The sequence below is a fragment of the Paramormyrops kingsleyae genome, chromosome 10 (assembly GCF_048594095.1).
Source record: "Paramormyrops kingsleyae isolate MSU_618 chromosome 10, PKINGS_0.4, whole genome shotgun sequence".
Lineage (NCBI taxonomy): Eukaryota > Metazoa > Chordata > Actinopteri > Osteoglossiformes > Mormyridae > Paramormyrops > Paramormyrops kingsleyae.
Window position 1 is genome coordinate 3772383 of NC_132806.1, and position 22433 is coordinate 3794815.

Below are 22433 nucleotides of genomic sequence, written 5' to 3' on the forward strand. Positions count from 1 at the left end.
ACATTTTTGTTTTTTGTGTTTTCTTTTTGTTTTTGTGTTTTGCACTTCAGAACTGCCAGTTTTTGTTTCTGAATGCAGTATCTGCACTTCAGGGCTGCAAGTTTTTGTTTCAGTGCCACCATAGTGAATAGCTGTTACACATGTAAAGTATTTTCTGAAATGGGGCTTTTGAGGTTCCGAAGAAAAAAAACATAACATGAGTAGACAAAATGGTTTAACATCAAGACATGAGAAATATATGGTGATACAGGACACAATTTTGCCATAAGCAACTGAAGGATACAGAATGGGATTCATTCACATTTCACTCAGAGCAGCACTATGAAATCATTTGAGAAAGAAAAGATGAAAAGAGAGGATTAAGACAGATTGAAAGAGGAAGTGCCAGGCTGGCACGCACAGTAAGCAAGGCAGAGGAGCAGTGGGTGAGGGGAAGCACAGGAAAGGGAAAGAGTGGGGGGTGGAGGTTCCCCAGGATGAATTAAAGAGGATCCCAGAGGGTGGAGATAAGGCGCACACAGGGAGGCTCATGGGAGGCTACGACAGCAGTTTGCATTGTACACTTAGAGTATGTTTTTCACCTACGTACAATGCGTGAACCCATTAACGACATGGTTAGAATACATTGGCTTACACCAATGATTAAAGATTTTGCTCAGATATGACGTAAACCACCATCATTAATTTTAAAAATACTCAATTGTATAAACCACAGTATTTTTCAATTGTGTTCTATATCTGGAACATTAAGTAACGTTACATATAATTAAAAATTATAATCATGTATTTAATTACTACCATGTTTCACCTGACTGGCATCATGTGTGCTATTATAGAAAATTAAGCAATAATATTTGAGAATTAAACAGCACCATGGCATAAGACTAGTTATACCAGACTTTTAAGTTACAATTCTTTGTAATACAACACTGGATGTTAACATAAAAAGGCACATGTGACTGACAGCTAATAAAAGCCAACAGTAAGCATACAGTAGGAACAGACCTGAGCTACACTGATGAAATGAGTGAACACAGCGGCTCTCTGTGGCGGTGTGGGCTTGCTAAGGACCATGAGCTGGATCCACTGTGACACGCTGTTGAAGAGCGTGATGAACCTCTCCAGAATGGGGTTGTCCACAGTGCAGCCATGCATCACAAAGCTGTGGTAGTCCTGGAACTGGAAAATATTCCGGAGGAAGCCTCAGAAACCAAAGAAAGGCAGGGAAACCCAAAAAACACATGCATAGACATCATTAAAGTAGTTCCTCCTCACGGATGGTCAGATAACCATCATACCAAGATCTTGCAGAAAGATTTATACTCCAAGTAGGTGAGGTGCTCAGCAAGTTCACAGGAGTCCAGGTGATCAAAGAGTAGTGACATCTTCCTCTTCTTGGAGACAGAAGTAACACGACGTGTTACTTGTCGCTTCCATTCAAAGGATGGGCTGAAAAGAACAAATTGTGTCACCAAACTGATCATCCATCCACCCATTTATCTTGTGAAAGGTTACAGAGGAGCCTGGATCCCCATCTCAGGCAACATGGGGCAAAAGGCTTACATGCACGATGTGTCAGGCAGGATGCCAATCCATTACAGGGCAAATGCATGCACATACTTACACAACTATGTGCAATTTAAAGTCACCAATTAAACTAATTACATGTCTTTGGACTGCAGGAGGAAACCCTGCATGACAGGAACATTATACACACAAAGAGCAGAGAATCTAAACAACAACAGCTGCTCTCTTCATAAAATCATCTCTTTTTAAGCTTGATTTCTAAATTTCTAAAGCTGAAGAGCAGGCTTTAACTATTGGGTCTATTCTCACTGGATAAGCCACACATTAGGATGCTCTGCAGGGCTGAGTAATTGCATATTTAATGAGGAATCCATCCATCCATTTTTCATTACTGTTTTTGTTGCAATAGGTCTGGGGTCTGCTCAAGCAAGCACATGAGACACCATGAATGGGATTGTCAAACCAATGCAGAGCACACACACAAACCCACTACAGGCAATTGTGAGAGATCAGTCTGCAGGAAACTGAACTGCCCACAAACTGAAACACACACAACACTGGGAAAATGTGGAAATTGAGAACATATTCCTGGTGCATTTAGAGCAGAAACACATAGGAGAGGTTTCCCAGACAGGGTTTAGTTTAAAGACAGAAGGCCCTAGTCTAAAATGCTCAAATAATCATTGTTTAAAAATAGTTTTTCTGAAACACAGCTTAAATTTGCATTAGTTAATCCTAGACTGTGGAGTCCTTGACTAAGAGATGATGGATATTATTAGCCAACCTTTAACTTTAATATTTCATAAATCCTTATCCTTATCGTAGCTGAATGGCCTCCTCTCGTTTGTAAATTTCTTATGTTCTTATGTAACCACTTATGTTAATATTCTTTGGTTTCGGTGTGGGGACCTGGCACTGGAATTAGGGTGCTCATAAAAGCTGCAATGGATCATTTGGGAAAAAGGAACATGATTAATAAAACTTTACTGAAAAAGCACTATTGAAGCAAATAGTGTCAAGACATCCAGCTATAGAAGACAAGATAAATCTGCACTTAAATAAAGCCATAAACACATACATTTCCTATGGACACAATGCTGATGAAAATAGTACTAAAAGGAGAGTACAACAACTACAGGTAAGATTCTTATGTTCATTACTTCACTCAATTATAACATCGGGTTCTCCAATATAGGTCCTGTGGTAAAATATGAAAATAACCCTTAAGAAGAACATTGCAGTGGCCTGAAGTGAAGACTGGTGGTGGACCACCAAAAAAGGATAACTTGACCAGCTAAATGATTTGCTGTCAGGAAAAAGAGAGTCCTGGGGGAGTGATAGAAAAGGAAATAACAGTTCTGCAGACACAAAGGACAGCCAAACTTCCACACCTGCATTTTTTTTTGGTTTTTTTTTGCTGTATTTCGGTATTATGAACAAGTTATGCTGAGCCTACCCACTATCACCAAGGAAAGTTCAATTATGGTCACCTCTTTCAATCTGAGCATACAAAAAGAAGTTGAGGAATATTCGTGAATCATGCACCTTTCCAGCGGGCAACAATATTTGAGAACTGCAAATATGGAGTGCATATACCCTGAACATTAAAAGAAAATCAGTTCCTGTACTCCTTAGCATCTGGTGTTGAAGGACACTTGATGGTAATATGGCATCCATCTATACAGCCAATCATGCCCAGGAAGTTCCCATATTCACAGAATTGTAATTGTATTTAGCTTGACCTGCAGCTTTAGAGAACTTGATGTAGTGACCCTGTAGTTTACCAATGACCCTCCAGAATTTATTAACTAGTTTACGTACTGTCGCTTCACAGAAACCACATAAATCTCCAGTTTCATGGTGAAGGGCACAAAATGCAGAAAACCTTAAAGTGTTTGGAGAGAAGGGAATATAGGCTTTCCTATAGGCTCTATGATAGCAATACCAGTCTGGGCTCCAATAGTGAAAAGATTTCAACAGTTTATACATGTGAAAACAAACCCTAAAACTCTCTAAAACAAAAAAAAAAGATCAACATTATTCAGTGGGTTACTCCGGTCAATTAATATCTTGTTGATTTCCTCTGCCAGCCCCTGGAGGATGGGCTCCCCCGGAGTTGGGTTGCTCCCAAGGTTTATTCCTTCTAGGGAGTTTTTCCTTGCCACTGTCACCTCTGACTTGCTCACTGGGGGCTTTGGGCATGGATAATGAGACAATGCACTTTGAGACAATGCAACGCTGTGAAAATGCACTATACAAATACTGAAAAAGTCTAGGTAATCCATGTGTCTCCACTGACAGACAGCATTAATCTGGAGTTAAATCTGCCAAGTTGGAGGTTTAATTTAAATCAGCATTTACTCCAGTAGTACAACCTGAATTCTGGAAAAGTTGGAAAGTTCTTTAAATTTGAATAAAATAAAAACTAAAAGACTTTCAAATCACATGAGCCAATATTTTATTCACAACAGAACATAGATAACACAACAAATGTTTAAACTGACTGTACAATTTTATGCACAAAATAAGCTCATTTCAAATTTGATGCTTGCTACAGATGCATTTGATGCTTGACGTATTTTTCATTTAATGATGTGCCAAATGTTCTCTATAGGTGAAGGATCTGGACTGTAGGCTGGCCAATTCAGCACCCAGACTCTTCTCCGATGAAGCCATGCTGTTGTAATAGCTGAAGACATGTTTTGCATTGTCCTGCTGAAACACACAAGATCCTTCCCTAAAATAGACGTCATCTGGAGTGGAGCATATGTTGCTCTAAAACCTTTATATACCTTTCTGCATTCATAGTTCCTTCCAAAACATGCAAGCTGCCCATACCGTATGCACTTATGCACCCCCATACCATCAGAGATGCTGACTTTTGAACTGAACACTGATAACACGCTGGAAGGTCTCCCTCCTCTTTAGCTCGGAGGACACGGCGTCCGTTATTACCAACAAGAATGTTAAATTTGAACTCGTCTGACCATAGAATACTTTTCCACTTTGAAACAGTCCATTTCAAATGAGTCTTAGCCCACAGGACACGATGGCGCTTCTGGACCATGTTCAAATATGGTTTCCTTTTTGAATGATAGAGCTTTAGTTGGCTTCTGCAGACAGCACGCCGGATTGTGTTTGCTGACAGTGGTTTCTGGAAGTATTCCTGGGCCCATTTAGTAATGTCACTGACATAATCATGCCGATGAGTGATGCAGTGTCGTCAGAGGGCCCGAAGACCATGGGCATCCAATAAAGGTCTTCAGCCTTGTTCCTTACGCACAGAGATATCTCCAGTTTCTCTGAATATTTTGATGATGTTATGCCCTGTAGATGATGAGATTTGAAAAGCCTTTGCAATTTGACGTTGAGGAACATTGTGGAATACTTTAAAAACAATCTCTTTATGCACTCTTTCATAGATTGGAGAGTCTCTGCCCATCTTTACTTCTGAGAAACTCTCTGAGAGATCCCTTTTATAGCTAATCATGTTACAGACCTGATATTAATTAACTTAATTAGTTGCTAGATGCTCTCCCATTTGGTGCCCCCGTGCCAACTTTTTTGGGACCTATAGCAGGCATCAACTCTGAAATGAGCTCATTTAGTGGATAAAGGTGTACAATTTCCCAGTTTGAGCATTTGTTATGTTATCTATGTTCAGCTTTGAATAAAATATTGGCTCATGTGATTTGAAAGTCTTTTAGATTTCATTTTATTTTATTCAAATAAATAGAACGTCCCAACTTTTCCAGAATTCGGGTTGTAGTTGTAATCATCCTTCAGAAAATTGGCTCTATTAATTCAGGACAAGGCTGAGTCTAAAACTATTTCAAACCATGACTAAGAAAGTAGATCTGTTTATCTAAGGACTAAATTAATCTGGTTTACAGGCCTTTTTAGTCTGACTAGGCTTAATTTCTGTCTGGGAAAGTACCCAATACTGTTACCCGTATTCACTATGGATAATGTCCAGTCCATAGTTTCATTGACTATGCTAAATACATGTGGCATCAAAATTAAACACAGTATTACAGGTATGCAACAATAAAATAACCATCCACTGGTATAAACATAACCGCTGAAAGAATTACACCACTTCGTTTACCTGCAGAGTCATCTGACTCTGCTATTTTAAACTGAGGAAAAAAGAAAACACAGACAACAACAAAGAAAAATAACCATTCATTAAATTAAGAGTTAACTTTCATATTATTATAACTGATATTTTGTATGAATATGCTGCTTACTCAGTAACTAGAAAATGATGAGTAGAGAAATATATACCCGTGGAAAAAATTAAGAGACCACAGCACAGTTTTTTGTTTCACTCATTTCTCAATTTATGGGTGTGCATCTGTGAATAATACATATTTTTCTGCAAACTGCAGCCTGGTTCCTCCCTGTTTCTCATTAATGAAGGGCTTCTTCCTCGCTTTATTGGACCTCAGTCCTGCTTCCAGGAGCCTGATACAAACTGTCCTAGCAGTGCACTTCACACCTGCACTTAATGTTTCCCATTCCTTTTGAAGGTCATTTGATGTCATCCTTCGATTCATGAGAAACTGTCGGATAAGTTAACGGTCATCTCTGGCATTAGAATATGGATTCCGCCTTTTACCTGGCAGGCTTCTCGTCGTTCCTATTGTCTCCTGCTTCACATTGTTCTCATGTACTGCGGTCTTAGAAATTTTGAACCTGAAAGCATCTTGCTGCTCAGTGTAGCCTTCGGCCAGCAGATCCACAATTAAACCATTATTTAAAAATGCAGATTTGTTTAAAAAATATAGAGTGGTCTCTTCATTTTTTCCACAGCTGTATATTATGCTTAGCATAAGGACAGGCAGTTGGTTCTTTTATCTTATCTCTGCTGCAGTACTGCTATTTTTATTTTCTACACAAACCTTTATTTTTCATAGAGTCAAAAATATTATGCATTTTGATAGCTGGCAATTAAAACACTTAATTTGTTGCATTATCAGCGATAAATGAAGAGGCCCTGTGTGATAAGTTGCATTGGGAAACTCACACATTCTCAATGTCAATCAGATCACTCTGGCACTCATTGCCCTCGCTGGTGAGCAGATCCTTGAGGCCTTTGATCTGTTCTGCTAGCTCTGGGTTCAAATTGAATTCAGCAGGAAATTCAGAGATCCAGTACCTATGGTGAATAACATATGGACTCTTTTTAAATGATTCACAAACAATAAAACAGGTAATATGTACTGATTCAGAATATATAAGATTCTATCTTACCGGACCAGGTGACAGATTTTTGTCTGCAATTCAACTGCAACATTCTCCTCTTGAAATGTGCAGAGTCGTCAAGGAGACCTTCTGTTTCTCAGGCTCTCTTTGGCTACTGTACTCTAATGGCTACCGTGTAAGTTCATTTTGATTCAGTTTTTTTAAATGAGTTTTTATTTTAATATGTTTTTTTTTTAATTGCTTCTGCTTATTTTTTATTACTTTGACCACTTTAATTTCACTTTGTATTTCTACTGAGATTCATAAATTGTTTTCACTTCTCGCCAACTGGGATGAGGGAGATTTGGGGGAGGGGGGCATGGTGATCGATTGTGTGGTCCATCATTGTGTTTCTCTTCGGATGCTAGTTGAATACCCCTAACATTTCTCTTAACAATATGCGGACCAGATTAATAATGAATTATACATATCACTGGCTGGGATTTTGGTGAAATGCTTCATCCTCCTCTACAGAAAATGGCTCATCGTCCCATGCAATAATCTCCATTATTTTAATAGTTGTCTTTAGCTCTGGTGGTGCTGACTTTGAATACTGATAGTGTTTAAATATTGATCAAGGCCGTTATCTAGATATTTAACATGTACCCAGCAACACCGATATTTTTGCAGATATTATGCATCTCTAAGTCATTTTGTCATTTTCAGTGGTATTGCCCATACCTAATATAATCTTTTCAAGTGAAACACTGTTTAATCTCATGCGGGCATATGTAATTTCTACTCATTTTTATTATTTCAGTTAGTTTTGGAGTTTGCAGTTTTAATTTCAGTTTAGTTTTTATGTCTCACACTTTTGGTTTCATTTTAATTCTGATTAATGAAATGCCTTGGATATTGTTTTTGTTTCAGTATTCTTTATTGATAATAGCCTTGCTACTGTGCTAGAGCCTAGCGATAAAATAAATGGAAAAGGTGCTCCAAATGAGGGCTGTGAATGAACAATGAAAAGCAGGTACAAGGATACTTGAGGAGCAGTTTCCTGGTAAGGTCAGTAGAAGAGATGTACCACGGGTGCATCATGAGGACCATGCGCACGAGAGATGGGTCCTGCAGGACACCCTTGTCATCTGAACACAACAACAGCAGCACTGTTTATCACAGAAACTGACTGCTCTTACTTTAAATAATCTTAAGAACTGCTAATAGATATTCTTCTCATAGAGCTGAGATGGTACAAAATGGGTAGTACTGACCAAAGGCCTTGATGCAGGCATACACCAGTTCATCCACTGTTGCCGAATGGTCTGAAAACACTGGGTCCATCTTCCCACTTCTCTTCAGCCACCGTCCTGCTCTAGTACAGTCTGACTTCTGTGTCCCTCTAATTTGGTTTCATTTCCTTTAAAACAGAAAAGCAACAAATATAATAGAAAAGCAATAAATAACGTTTTCCAGCTGGTATCATATCTGTGTAACCTTTAAACTTGGTCTTCTGATATCACATTTTTGTAACTTTTAGATGTGTGAAAAAACAGGAAATCTGTCCCCCGAAGAGCAGACAGAGTAGGGGTTGCAATCAAATCCCACACAGCATACATTTTACATTACACTGTTTTTCTCTATCATTCATCATTTAGTCGCTTATACTGGTCATCACAGGGAATATGCAGACACAAAATCATACAGTATGGGAAAGGTGAGATTAGAGCCCCCAGTGCCTCAATCAATACAAAATTGAGTATATGCTATTAGAATCCTGAATTCATTTTAATTGGCTGCTGATACACTACAGCAAGGATTTCAATCTGCAGTCCTGGAGGGCCGAGGCTGTGCACATTTTTGGGATTCCCTTTATTTAACACACCTAATTAAACTCCTTGCTACTCCTTGTGCTAATTACTACACAGCTCTTGAGCTGAATCATTTGTGGTAGAACAGGGAAAGAACAAAGCGACACAGGGCTCCGGCCCTCCAGGACTGAAGTTGACACCCTTGCAGTTAAGAACGCAATGTTATGTTATGGAAAATATCGATATTCTTATTGAAAATATTGATACTCTAACTGATATTTCTTTGTTAATTCAAAATCACATTAAAACGTCAGAAATGTCCTGCAAAGAACTAAATTACAACATTAGCAAAGTAGTATTTACTAGACTTTGTTTGTGGTACAGTTATTCAAGTTTACAATAATACAAGCATTACATATGCAAGTATTGGAATGTTCACAAAGTTTAGCTCTAGAAAATATAGAGCACAAGACAGGATGCCACAATATATGGTATCGCACAAACTCTGTTCACTCCAATGGACCATTTTTTACAGTGATAGCGGATTATAAAATATAGCCACACGTAACATTAACAGGCCTCTAAACTTAATTTTTTTTTCAGGGGGCTGGGAGTAATGTATAAGATTGAAGTGTATGATTGTAGAGTGGTGGGTGAGATGGTGAAATGAGGATGTGCATTTCTCAGTACAAGCTAAACTTACACAATAATCAGGAAGAAGGCTACTTTTGTAATGTATCACTATTGAGACTTCTCAATCCTTTATATATACAGTGCCTGACAAAAGTCTTGTCGCTTAACCAAGTTGTAGGAACAACAAATAATAACTTGACCTGTAGTTAATCAGTTGGAATCAGAAATGGCTTATAAGAAAAGGCAAAGCCCTCTAGATTATGCTTATTATACCAAAATAAAGTTTTGCATCATTCATTGAGTTTTGTCATGTAATTAGGACAGAAAGGTCAACTTTTGCCTGGACAAAAGTCTTGTCATATGCAAAAATAATGTAGAAATTATACATATACTTCATTTAGAATACACAAACATGCTACAATAACATCAGAACATAAAGTCATGGTGCCTTGGAAAAAAAAATTAATAATGTGTATGACTCCCATGAGCTTGGAGGACCACATCCTTGGCAATGACTGAAATAACTTGTTGATGAAGTCATCAGGAATGGCAAAGAAAGCAGTTTTGCAGGACTCCCAGGGTTCGCCTAGATTCTTTGGTTTCGTCTTCCAAGCCTCCTCCTTCATCTTACCCCAGACATGCTCAATAATGTTCATGTTTGGTGACTGGGCTGGCCAATCCTGGAGCACCTTGATCCTCTTCAGTTTCAGGAACTTCAATGTGGAGGCTGAAGTATGAGAAGGAGCGCCATCCTTCTGCAGAATTTGCCCTCTCTTATGGTTTGGAATGTAATGGGCAGCAAGAATATCTTGATACTTCAGGCTGTTGATGCTGCCATCCACTCTGCAGATCTCTCGAACACTCCCATGGATGTGACCCCAAACCATGATTTTTCCTCCACCAAACATGACTATTTTCTGGGTGAATTTTGAGTTCATGCGGGTTCCAACAGGTCTCCTGCAGTATTTGCGGCATTTGGTATGTAGTTCAATGGATGATTCGTCAGAAAAATCAACCTTCTGCCACTTTGCCTCTGTCCATCCTTGCTGCAAGCTGTGGGCCTTGGCAAATTCAACATGCTTTTTTTGTTGTGTTCTTGTTAATGCTGGTTTCTGAGCACTAATTTGGCCATGGAGACCACTGCGTGCGAGAATTCGAGAAACTGTTCTTGTAGACACAGCGGTTTCTGGTGACCAGTTCTGATGTAGCTCTGCTGCAGTTGAAAAAGGGTTGGCCCTGGACTTTCGAAGCAACAAACGGTCCTCTCAAAGAGCTGTCTTACGGGGTCTGCCTGAGCTGGGCTTGTCATGAACATCACCAGTTTCTTCATATCTTTTTTTAATCCTCTCCACTTGATGTTTGGATACATTAATGATGTCTGCCACCTCAGCAGCAGACTTGGTCTGTGGTTGAATCTTTGGCATGTTGTCAGAAGTTAGGTTGCACTTCAAGTGAAGGTCTGGTGTGCTGGAGTTCTTTTTATACACACCTGGGATTATGTTCATTACAATATTTGTCACAGGTGAACCTCTACTTTGTGATTGGTTGAATAATTAAAAGACATGACAAGACTTTTGTCCTTGCAAAAACAGTGTCATCTTCCTTGTATGACCCGCTCCCTGCCTTCTGGCTGCCTGGCGATTGGAGGAAGTGTTGGCACCGGCTTGTCATCTCCCCCCTGCTCCCCGTTTGTGTTTCAGACTAAACTGTATTTGACTCTCCCTGCCGGCCCCTGGAGGATGGGCTCCCCCTTTGAGTCTGGTCCCTCCCAAGGTTTCTTCCTTCTAGGGAGTTTTTCCTTGCCACTGTCGCCTATGGCTTACTCACTGGGGGCTTTGGGTGGGGATGCTGTAAAGCGCTTTGGGACAATGTAATGTTGTGATAATGCGCTATACAAAAATAAATTTGTTGTTGTTGTTGTGTTATGGACTTTAACAAGCTGTGAACATCAGGACACTTTTTGACTGTTTCATTTTGTACCCAGTTATTAATGTGAAAGCCCTTGGCATTAAATTGATCCATTCATTGTAGCAATTGATTGATTAGAAATAAAGTTATATGCCTTTTTAAGTTACTATGTCCTTATGTGACAAGACTTTTGTCAATGACTGTACACTGTGTGCAGAATTATTAGGCAAGTGTGTATTTCACTTGTATCTTCTCAACCAACCAATACGTTGAGTCCAGATGAATCTCTAAATAAGAATCAACTGTTTTAAAACAGCAAAATGTTCAGTATTTGGTCTGAATACTTTCTGTTTGGATAAAAACAGGAAAACATAGATACTTTCCTGTGCAGAATTATTTAGCAAATTACTATTGAAATGGGCCAAAGAGGACCTTACAGAAAGCAGGGAAAAAAACAAAATAGTAAAGTACCAATCAGAGGGATGCAAAACGATCGAAACTGCCAGACTTTTGAAATGTGATCACTGTACAATCAAGTGGTTTGTTGCCAACAGCCAAGAAGGACTGAAGAGGCTTTTAGAGAGAAGATGACACACATAAACTGTCAAAGTTCCGTGCCAAATTAAAGGGGAGACTTTCAGAGACTCTTGAGCATCAAATGCCATCATTTTTCAAAACTGCAATCTAAACAGAATCCCCAGACGTTCTAGGTGCAGTGTGCTGTGTGACATTCCTAAGGCCATAAACGCTGAAACATGGCCTCCACTCAATAAGGCATGTAAGGTATAACATTGTAAGAATGGGCACCGACACATCTCAAGACTGATGGTACAAAGTTTTGGGGACAGATGAGATGAAAGTGACTCTTGATGTAGCAGATGGGTGGGCCAGTGGATTGAAATCCTCTTCAAGCACCAACAAGGTGGTGGAGGAGAGATGACATGGACAGCAATGGTTAGGCACAAGAAGAAGTCAGCAGCTTTCTAAGAGGTTATGATATTCCTGCAAGACAATGCCCCTCCCTATGCATCAAAGTATTTCATAGATTGGCCTAGAAAGGCTTGAAACATGATTGAATTATGGCCTGTCCCCCTTCATCGCCTGACTCAACCCCACTGAGAACAACTGGGCCTTACCAAAGTGTGGAATTTACCAAATTAAGTAGCAAGCAGTACCCTTCTCAGAGCAGCTTCTAGGTGGTGGTCCTAGCTGGCTCAACTAATATAGGACAGGATCAAATCAAAAACCTGATTGGTTCAGTGGGAAACAGGCTCATGGTGGTCACTGAGAAGAAAGTTGGCTATAATGGGCATTAAACTGGGTGAAGTGGGCTGTATAGAGCGGCTGAAAGCTTGTTAATCCTTATATATACTGATATATATACAAAAATTGTTTCTCATTATTATTTCTATTGATGGTGAAGAGAGAAAATCCACTTAGTTTCGTATTGCCTAATAATTCTGCACACTGATAATCAAGCGTTTTTCTTTTATTTTTGTTTGTGAAAGTCAAATGTAACATCTTCTCTCTAAATAAATTTACTTTGTACACAAGAAAGCCAACTTTTCTCACAAGGGCTAACATGCTGGATGAGTTTCCAACAAGACATAGGACTTTGGTATAACTGAGCCAATAGACAGTCTTAGTTAACAAGTACATTCTGTCCAGTGCTGCTATAATTTATTGGGAAACCAAAATGTTTCCAAACTGCTGATGATGACTGACTGTAACTAGCATTAGCCATAAGCAACTCACATTCACAATTAGCATACTGTTTTTCACATTGAGCATGTTCTTGTGAACTTATTCATTAATTTCACTGTGTGATGAATGTTACATATGCATTTTCTCTAAGCTAACCCAAACAGCCCTAGCAACACCCCTGTCCAAAATACAATGTGTATGTAAGCACAATAATGTTTCCATACTCATAATTAGGGCTGGACAATATAGTGATAAAATATTTAATCGTGATTATGAACATAATACGTATAGCCATCAGTTTCAATATTGTATCATGGTACAGTCTAAGCACTTGTTTTCTTGCATAATCAGCAGTTACTACTGCTACTGCACTGTTTATACACAAATTCTCTCGAGGTCAGACTCTGTTGTTGATGTAGTTTCATCATTGTACCTGTCACATGCTCCAAAACAATTAGTGAAACAATTTGCCATCATCATCAGAAAAGTTCAAACTACCTGTCATATTGTACACATTTTTACAAAATAATTTTATAATATTGTGATAAATACTGATATTGTGTAAACATTTGAAAATACTGAGATATAATTTTTTTTTTATATCTTTCAGCCCTAAGGCAAGGCAGTCAGAAAAAAAAACATAGTGACTACTCACATTTTTTCAAGTTGTAAATATATTTAAGGGTAATTCTAAGGGAATTTTAGGCAAAAAATAGAGCACTGAAGTAAAATAATGACTTGAATAACATTGGGATAATTATCAATATCATTTGATATTTTGACACATATAGATAGGTATAATGGCAATCCAGCCAGCCATAGAATAAAGAATGAGGGGCTTTTTAAAGTGACAGATCTAAAGCAAAATTAAATTAAAACATTTTCTGATGTTCTTCATCAAAACAATGTCAAAATGTGTGTGAGGATTTATTCTGTACATTTGTTTTAGTTTTAAATATCATTTAATTGGAAACAGCAAAATGTGATGAACCATGACTGCAGTGCTTGTTCAGATGCCAGTGTGACATCAGCTCTCATATGAAGAGAATCATTGAGTAAATAGATGACTGCCTCCTTTCAAAAATCACACAACACTAACAAGAAACAGCAAACACACACAAATGTACAAAGAGAGGTGACAAAAGAGTCAAGGTGCATTTTATGCTTAGTGATCACAGGATCACAAATAAATGAACAAAACTGTCAAAATGCAAAAGAAAAAAACTAAAATATTTTAATTACATATCTGCATGAATGCTGGGCCCAGATCATTAGTCGTTATTATCTACTCTGAAAAAGCACACAAACACAGCCTTTTCTAGATTTCTGTGTGGGTTTTGTTGCTAACCAGGCCGGATATAGTCCTTCACTGTGGCTTGTTTCTGACAGCATCTATTTTAAACTCAGAATGAAGATAGCAACACATTTCCTACTCAAGTTCAGAGTACAGGGTATCTACTGTGCAAATTGGCTGCTGTGTTTAGGGATTAGCTTTATGGTATTAGACATAGAAAAAGGACCTAAAAAGAAGGCAGGAAGAACAGAAAAGTAAAAAAGAAAAGAATAAAATAAATAAAAGATTTGTGAAGCATATAAATATCTCTTTTATAATAACAGATGTTGGAATACAATTTGTCATTTAATAAAGGTTTTATAGCTCTGATTAACATTTGATTTCAAATATCTAAGGCATTACAACACTTTATTTCCACATAGTTTATCAATCAATCATTCAATTTAATGGATCGCATGACTACCTTAACAGCACAATAATATGTATATCATCTTTATTTGCCTGACCGTTATTCTTATGTTGAAGGCTTATTCACAAACTCATTGCCTAAATTTGCAGAACAGTGTACTTTTTTCATTTTAATTAAACTTGTGTAACATAAAATTTAGTTTGGGCCAATTCAGGAGTTAGGTATCACTGAACTTGTGATTAATAACAAGACTACTGTAATGCAGGATTTTGGCTGCATCATCCACTGTTTGGAAGTCCATTTGTTTTCATTGCTTTGAGCTGCTATTCTGTGATAATTATTTGGTCTTTAACGGATGTTAAAGTAACATTTCATAACACGTACCTGGAAATTGCCTCATCGTCTCTTTCTGTGCATGCAGTGACTGAATAGCAACACTACAGAAACAAGCCCATACTAGTCTGAATAGACTGTTGTGTTCTCTTTTAGTCTACCAACCTCAGACAAGGAGTACTTTCTCTGAATTTCAGAGCAGAATCAATTGTCTAATAATGCAGTAATAATCACCTCAATAATAATCGCCTCAAATTCTTTCGTTATAGCATAAATATACTTTACATGACAATTCTAATACTCTTCAAAATTTCATGTTCTAAACCTATTTAAGGGTTAAAGAACACGAATGTCAGAGCTTTCTTCAGCTAAGTGGCCATTTTACAAAGCACCGTAACATTTAAACTGTAAAATAACTTTTGAGCCAACACTATATATCAGTCCAGCCAGCCATCTTGTCATATGGTTAACAGAGGGTCATCAGTTTATCTATATCCTCCTGAGACCCCACCCATTCATCTATGTCCATTGTAGTGGACATTTTGTTTTTGCATCTATCTTTTCACTGATGTAAAGAAACATATTTATTCCTGTTGTACACTAAAGAGGACATGCTGTGAAATTAAAAATAAAAATACATTTTAAAAAAATCTAAATTGTAAGATGTCTTATTTCCTCCAAAGTCAAATAACCTACAATTGAAGGACACTTTTTTCCTTGGGTCTCAGGAGGATATGAGTCTTAACTGTATTATACTGAATATAATTTTTTTTGTTTGTATTTTAGTCAATTTTCCTTAGATTTGTTTTATGCAAAGAACATTTTGGTTTCCCTTGGGACAACAATTAAAAAAGCAATCACCAAGTTTAAGTGGAGAGGGCAACAAAAGTAAGCTTTGGTTGCTCCTTGTCAGTTTGCATGGACTAATCTCTATAACTGCACCATATGCTATGAATAAGTATGCTTTCCATTTGCATCTTATCTTTACAAAATCTAACATTTACACCACTAAATCTTGATGTATTACAAGTAAATTTTGCTGAATTACCGCATTTCACAGCAGGACCACAAAGAATTGTGTTGAAAGGTTTGCGCGACCCTGACCAGGATAAGACGGATGGATGGATGTCTTACCTTCAATTTCACCAACCGAGGAATATCAAATGCAGATGAATACGGACACACAGGCGGCGAAATTAACTTAAACAGAAGTAATGTCAGCCGCACTCAGCGAAAGAACTTCAATTCACATTTAAGCGCACGTTAATACCGTATCAAAACCTTGGTTTAATCGAAAACTTCTGAAGCTGAGCGTAACAGTTAAAGAGCAGCTAAACAGACGGCGTCAGGTAATAAGCCATCTAGGTTGATAATGCAAGTCAACCAAAAACTAAAGGTACTCATTAAAAAACCAACGTAAAATCAAGAACAGTAAAGACCGCTAGCTATCTATGGAGTCTGTAAGCCTGTTTGCTTGACAATCGCACACTGCCTTTTCAAACCAAGCTTCACAGCCACGCCTACTGGGTAGAGCATCGGGAGCAGAGGCGTCATGTCCATAGAGACCAAGCCCCCTCAGTTTATTTGGAAGTTTGATTTTATTGTATTAATAATTAATACAGTTAATTTGGATCACGCGACTGCGTTGAAAACGCAGCTTATTTTCATTTCTGAAACGCGTGCATCGATTAAATCTCTCATATTCTCTCTACCTATCCACTAGTATGAACTGCAAGCAATGCCGTAGCCAGGGTTTGGAAAAAAATGTGAGGTCTGGCACCCGCTGGTGAGGGGGTTGGGGGGGTTGGGGAGGGGGGGTTGTCTCGTCAATCACACACTATATACTATTTCTATTAGCAAGAAACATTTTTTTATTGGTGCTGAAAATCTGAAAAACACAAATTCTGAAAAATACCCCATACATCATAAGAACATCTGCAAATAAGAACATAAGGAATTTACAAATGAGAGGAGGCCATATGGCCCATAAAGCTCGTTTGGGGAAAACTTAAGTAATTGCTCAGAGTTGTTAAAATCTTATCTAGCTCTGATTTAAAGGAACCCAGGGTTTTAGCTTGCACTACACTAGCAGGAAGATCCATACTTGAACTACACGCTGTGTAAAGATCGAAGTGCTTTCTCAAAAACATTGTAAAATGTTCTCCCGCTAATTTCCACTTATGCCCACGAGTTCTAGTATTTAAACTAATATTGAAGTAGCCATTTGGCTGAACAGCATCCAGACCTGTTAGAATCTTATATACCTGGATCATGTCCCCCCTTAGTCTCCTTTGCTCGAGGCTAAACAGATTCAGCTCAGCTAACCTCGCCTCATAAGACATTCCTCTTAGACCAGGAATCATTCTTGTAGCCCTCCGTTGCACCATTTCCAAGGCAGTGATGTCCTTCTTAAGGTATGGTGACCAAACCTGCACACAATATTCTAGGTGGGGTCTTACCAAGGAATTGTATAATCGTAGCATCACCTCCCTTGACTTAAACTACACACACCTACAGATGTAACCCAACATCCTATTGGCCTTTTTTATTGTATCCCCACACTGGCGAGAGTGGGACATGGAAGCATCAACATACTCATAATCAGCTACCTTTATTTCCGTGGAACCCAAACAATATCTGTACTTTATATTTCTGCTCCCTGCATGGAGTACCTTACATTTATCTATGTTAAATTTCATCTGCCAGGTATCAGCCCAGTCACTAATTAAATGAAGATCTCATTGTAGCCTCTGTGCTGCTAGTTCAGTATCTGCTACACCACCCACCTTGGTGTCGTCTGCAAATTTAACCAGTTTACTGTATGTATTGGTGTCAATATCATTAATGTAAATTAGGAACAATAGTGGTCCTAAAATTTAACCCTGTAGTACCCCACTATGAACGCAGGCCCACTGTGACATTGTCCCACTAATAACTACTCGCTGCTTCCTGTCTGTTAACCAGTTCTCAATCCAAGTTGCTACAGTTCCTAAAATCCCTGAAGCTTTGAGCTTAAGCAAGAGCCGTTTGTGGGGGACAACATTAAAGGCCTTCTGGAAATCAAAGTAGATCACATTGTAGGCCTTTTTGTGATCAATTTCTCTTGTAGCTTCCTCAAAGAACTCAAGTAAATTAGTTAAACAGGATCTACCTCTCCTAAATCCATGTTGGCTATCCCTCAGAATATTATATGAATCCAGGTAATCTACCATTTTCACTTGGATTATAGCTTCCATTACTTTTCCAGTTATGCAAGTTAAACTGATTGGCCTATAGTTTGCTAGATTACTTCTATCCCCTTTTTTGAATATAAGCATTATATTAGCATGCTTCCAATCAGAAGGTACCACACCAGCAGATAAGGATTTCTGAAATAGTGAAGTTAAATGTTGGATAATAATTTCCCTCATTCCCTCTTTTAAAACTATAGGTAAGATGCCATCAGGGCCCTGCAATTTATTTGTTTTGAGTTTAGCTAGGCTTAGTACTACATCAGCCTCAGTTATACATATATTGGTCAAAGACGATGCTGTATTTGTAATAAATGGTGGTAAGGTACTCGTGTCCTCTACTGTGAACACCCAAGTAAAATAATCATTAAACTGATTTACTATATTAATTTCGCTTTTTTTTTGTGGCCCTCTTCCTCTGAACTGTTTTTTTATTTTCCGTAGTAAACCACCTTGGTTGCAGTTTCCTAGATTTAGTTTTGCTGGAAACAGGTATGAAGTCCTCCCGCATTTGCAACAATGTGCTTTTAAGAAATCCCATGCATCTTCAACATTTTTGCTATTTAATTCCATTCAGTTTCTAGTTTCAGCCTTGTAGGAATTATTAGCTCAGGTCATTTTTAATATCTCCACCAATATGTTTTGTAATTAATTAAATTTTAATTAATTATTATTTAATGCTGATTATTAACCAGTTGTTATGCCAAATTGTCGGCTCCTCCAAACTCAATTGCGGTATCCCCGTGAAGTCTCTTAAAGTGAGACTTAAATGGGATTCACTAATTACCAATATCTCTTAGTAACCTGGGTTAGAAGGCTCGTCCAGCGAGCTGCATCACCAGGTAATGTAAACGATTGGTAGCGAAGCTCCCCTCATGGCCGATGAGAGTGTCTCGTGATATTTCAGGCGAGTTTGAGGTTTCAGAGCGTGTAGCAAGATTGCACAGAGGCAGGGACTATTGTGAGCACTCAATGAACGGAGGCTGAAGTTGTGTAAAAGACATGCATTTATTCCTAGCTAACACTACAACTAACATAAGACAGACATTACACCTAACACAAACAACAAACACGAAATAACGGAATAGAAACAAACAATGTAATTATGGAAATGCAATGACCGGATTTAAATGAGTAACCTTAAAACGGAAATACTGTTCTGCAAAGCAAGCACAGTTTGTGGAACCACGACCCTAAAGTCTTATAGCAGGTTAACAGAACAGCTTAGGTTGTTAGAATAAGAAGAAGTTGGTTTACTTGGTTGCAGAGCAAAGGGAGGGGGGGGGCTTGGCAGTTGGTTGCAGAGCTGATGAGCTGATGGGATGATGGCACTCAGAGAGGCGCGCCGTTTGGAGCAGTGGAGTGAAGCCCCTTGGGTTCTCTCTCCTTGTGAAGCTTTGTCTTTGTTTCAGTTCTCTGTCTAGCTGGGCCTTCACCGGAGGGCTTCTTGTGGGCTTCTCTTCTCCTGGGCTGATGGTCTTTCTGCTCCTCTCGGGCTGATGGGCTTTTCTCTGCTCCCCTTTGTTCTGAGGTGCCAGGTTTTTATGGTCTAATGTTCATGAATAGGGATGACCAGGAATTCGACTCCTGGACCAGTGGCTGGCCATCAATTTGGTAGGCTTTTGGAAGGGGGTCTGTATCAGTCCGTTTAGAAATAATGGAAAACCAATTAATTGGTTCCCGGCCCACCCAAAATTACACCTAAACGTTTTTTTTTTTGTAGCATTTAAACACAAAATGAACAGGATAAAACAAGAAGAGCATTTTTTTCTTAATGGCTTCCAAAACGATAAAGATCTTATCCCAACATTACCCCTGTCCTGCCCTGATCGTCTGCTCCTTCTGTGATCAGCTGTTTCTGGTTGTTGTCATTAGTCCTCTGTATTAAGTCTACATTTCAGTTTGTTTCCCCAGTCCGGTCATTGGGTGCTTTCGACTTGCTTACAGCACTGGCTTAAAGCAACACATTCTGATCCTGAAGCAATGCATTACGGTTAGATGCATTGCGACCTCTCACCCGGCTGCACAAACTGGAACCGCCTCCGTGACGACACACCTTTGCCCTTATTGGCTGAAGAGTTTAGTTACACGCATGACGTTTGTATCCCAGGCAGTTCTGATGCGTAATCTGCTATTTCTCCCAAATATCACGTAAAGCAGTGAGAACTGGTTTTCAGTTAATTTCCCTGGTAAAATAAAGTTTAAAAAAATGACATAAATGCTCTAATAGTATACGTAAGTTAGTGGTTTATTTATTGTTAGTTAATGTAATGTTGCGCTGCTTTATTTGGTTAATCGTCCAGTCTGTGAAGAAGGCATTCAAGTAAGAATTGCATTGTAGTATGACTCATTTCCTGGCATGTACAATTTATTTTAGGTCAGCGTTCACGGTTCGACTTCTGATATTCAGATCGAGTTCTAGGTCAAACTGGTTTGTTCGACTTCTAGTGAGTTTGAGAACCGAGGTACCACTGTATTTTGGTTAGTGTGGCTTATCCCAATTGATTTTCTCCAGAATGGATATTGTACACCTTAATTCAGACCTTTTAATATAGCATGGTAGAACACAGAAAGCTTTCTAACAGACCACCAAGATCAGATAAGGACCACCAAGGAATGTGGAAGGAAAGGGGTGGGGGCGGTTGTTAAACAAAGAAAGAAGAATTTCTGATAGTTAGGACACACTAAGATACCTGGTTAGACTATTCAACTTTTCTTCTGGTTATAACCATGAGAACATATATGCAGTGGTAGCTAATAACTATTTATTTATTCAAATTTATATAAGTGTTCAAGTATAAAGGGGTTAAATAGGTGATACTCCGTGAACATGGTTATAAGGGTGGCACACAAAACACTAAGATTGTCTAATGACACAAACATAACCTATCTGTATATTGAGACAAGTAGTCATGAGTAAATCAATATACAGGGTATACAAAAGCCAAACTTAAATGAAACTTTCTTTAGGGTTTTGGTCTGTTGGGTGAGTGGTATGTAAGGCAGGATGTCTGGGGAGGGGGTTGTGTGCCAAGTCGAAGGACCCCTGTCCGTGAGGTCCACTCTGCTGTCTGTAGGTCCCTAAATCTTTGGGCAATAAAAGTTGGAGTGCTGGCCTCCCTTGTTATCTGTGTGTGTGTGTGTGTGTGTGTGTGTTTATGTGTGTGGGGTCACTAACCCCCCTTTGGTGTCTAGGGCAATGTGTACCTCTTGTACCAGGCTAGGCCCTGTGATATGTGCATGTGTGATCCTACAGCCTCATACCTCATACCAGTTAGCCTTCCTAACTTTGTATACTTTTGTTTTGCTCTTCAGGCACTAAAATTAACCTCAAATTTAACCATATTATGATCACTACCATCCAGTGGTTCTAAAACCTCTAATTTTCCAGTCCTATCCTGGTTAATAGAGAAAATGAGGGCTTCTCCCCTGGTAGGGGTTTTAACAAACTGAGTAAAAAAACATTCCTGTACTAATTCCACCATCTCAAGTTCATTCACAGAAGAGCCAGAGACTGTGTCCCACTGTATCCCAAGTAAATTAAAATCACCCATATCCACCACATCATTTTTATTACTCATAGTCCTGATATTGTTGTATAACATTCTGCTTTCTCCTGCAGCTAGATTAGGTGCTATATAACAAACACTGACAATTAGGCCATTTGAGTTTTTAGCATCTAGGCGGACTTGAATCCAATCGAACATCTCTGGAAAGACCTAAAAATGGCTGGGCTACGGCACTGCCCATCCATCCTAAATGGGCTTGAAAAGATCTGTAGGGAAAGAATGTGAGAAAATCCCCAAAAACAGGTGTGCCAAACTTGTAGAGGCATACCCAAGAAGACTTGAGGCTGTGCCAAAGGTGATTCAACAAAATATTAAGCCATGGGTGTGAATACTTATATATATATATATATATATATATATATATATATATATATATATTTTTTTTTTTTTTTTTTTTTTTTTGCCTTGTCATTATGGTGTACTGTATGTAGATCTTTGAGGAACAACTATCCTCAAATCAATTTCAGAATAAGTCTGTAATGTAACAAAATGTGGAAAAAGTGAAGGGGTGTGAGTGACACTGTATGTGTAGGTTTACTCACGTCGTTTGACCAGAAGCTGAAATATTGTTGCTGGGTTCTTTAGCTTTGGAGCTTTAGGATGCACCTATGTTACATCAGCATAGAAAATTGGTGTCAATCAATTAAAAAATATAATCTAGTTAGTCACAATAATATGCTATGATTAATCATGATTAATTACAATTTTAAAAATAGTATTTGTTTGTATTTTTGGAAGATGAAACAAATACATGTGTGGTCTTGGACAAAAGGAATGCACTATACCTTGGTAAGAAGAATCACACATTTTTTTTTTAATATAGCATCT

At 38.5% G+C, this 22433-nt stretch overlaps 1 protein-coding gene across 4 annotated transcripts in view; it reads right to left on the reverse strand.

Annotated features, from left to right (window-relative positions):
• The window catches only part of LOC111851985 (RAS guanyl-releasing protein 2-like), a 28912-nt gene extending 12609 nt beyond the window's left edge, over positions 1 to 16303 (reverse strand). For 2 of the 4 annotated variants that reach the window (XM_072717168.1, XM_072717167.1), the window contains exons 1-7: positions 15941 to 16303; positions 7989 to 8134; positions 7760 to 7862; positions 6784 to 6840; positions 6557 to 6688; positions 1299 to 1449; positions 1006 to 1179 (exon numbers count right to left, since the gene is read on the reverse strand). In XM_072717168.1, coding sequence (XP_072573269.1) covers positions 1006 to 1179; positions 1299 to 1449; positions 6557 to 6688; positions 6784 to 6840; positions 7760 to 7862; positions 7989 to 8058 — 687 coding nt within the window. In that variant the 5' untranslated portion in view covers positions 8059 to 8134; positions 15941 to 16303. Of the gene's footprint in view, positions 1 to 1005; positions 1180 to 1298; positions 1450 to 6556; positions 6689 to 6783; positions 6841 to 7759; positions 7863 to 7988; positions 8135 to 15940 lie in introns of those variants that run through there. The other 2 variants (XM_072717169.1, XM_072717170.1) reach the window with 2 other exon arrangements.
• Between the last annotated feature and the right edge of the window lie 6130 nt (positions 16304 to 22433).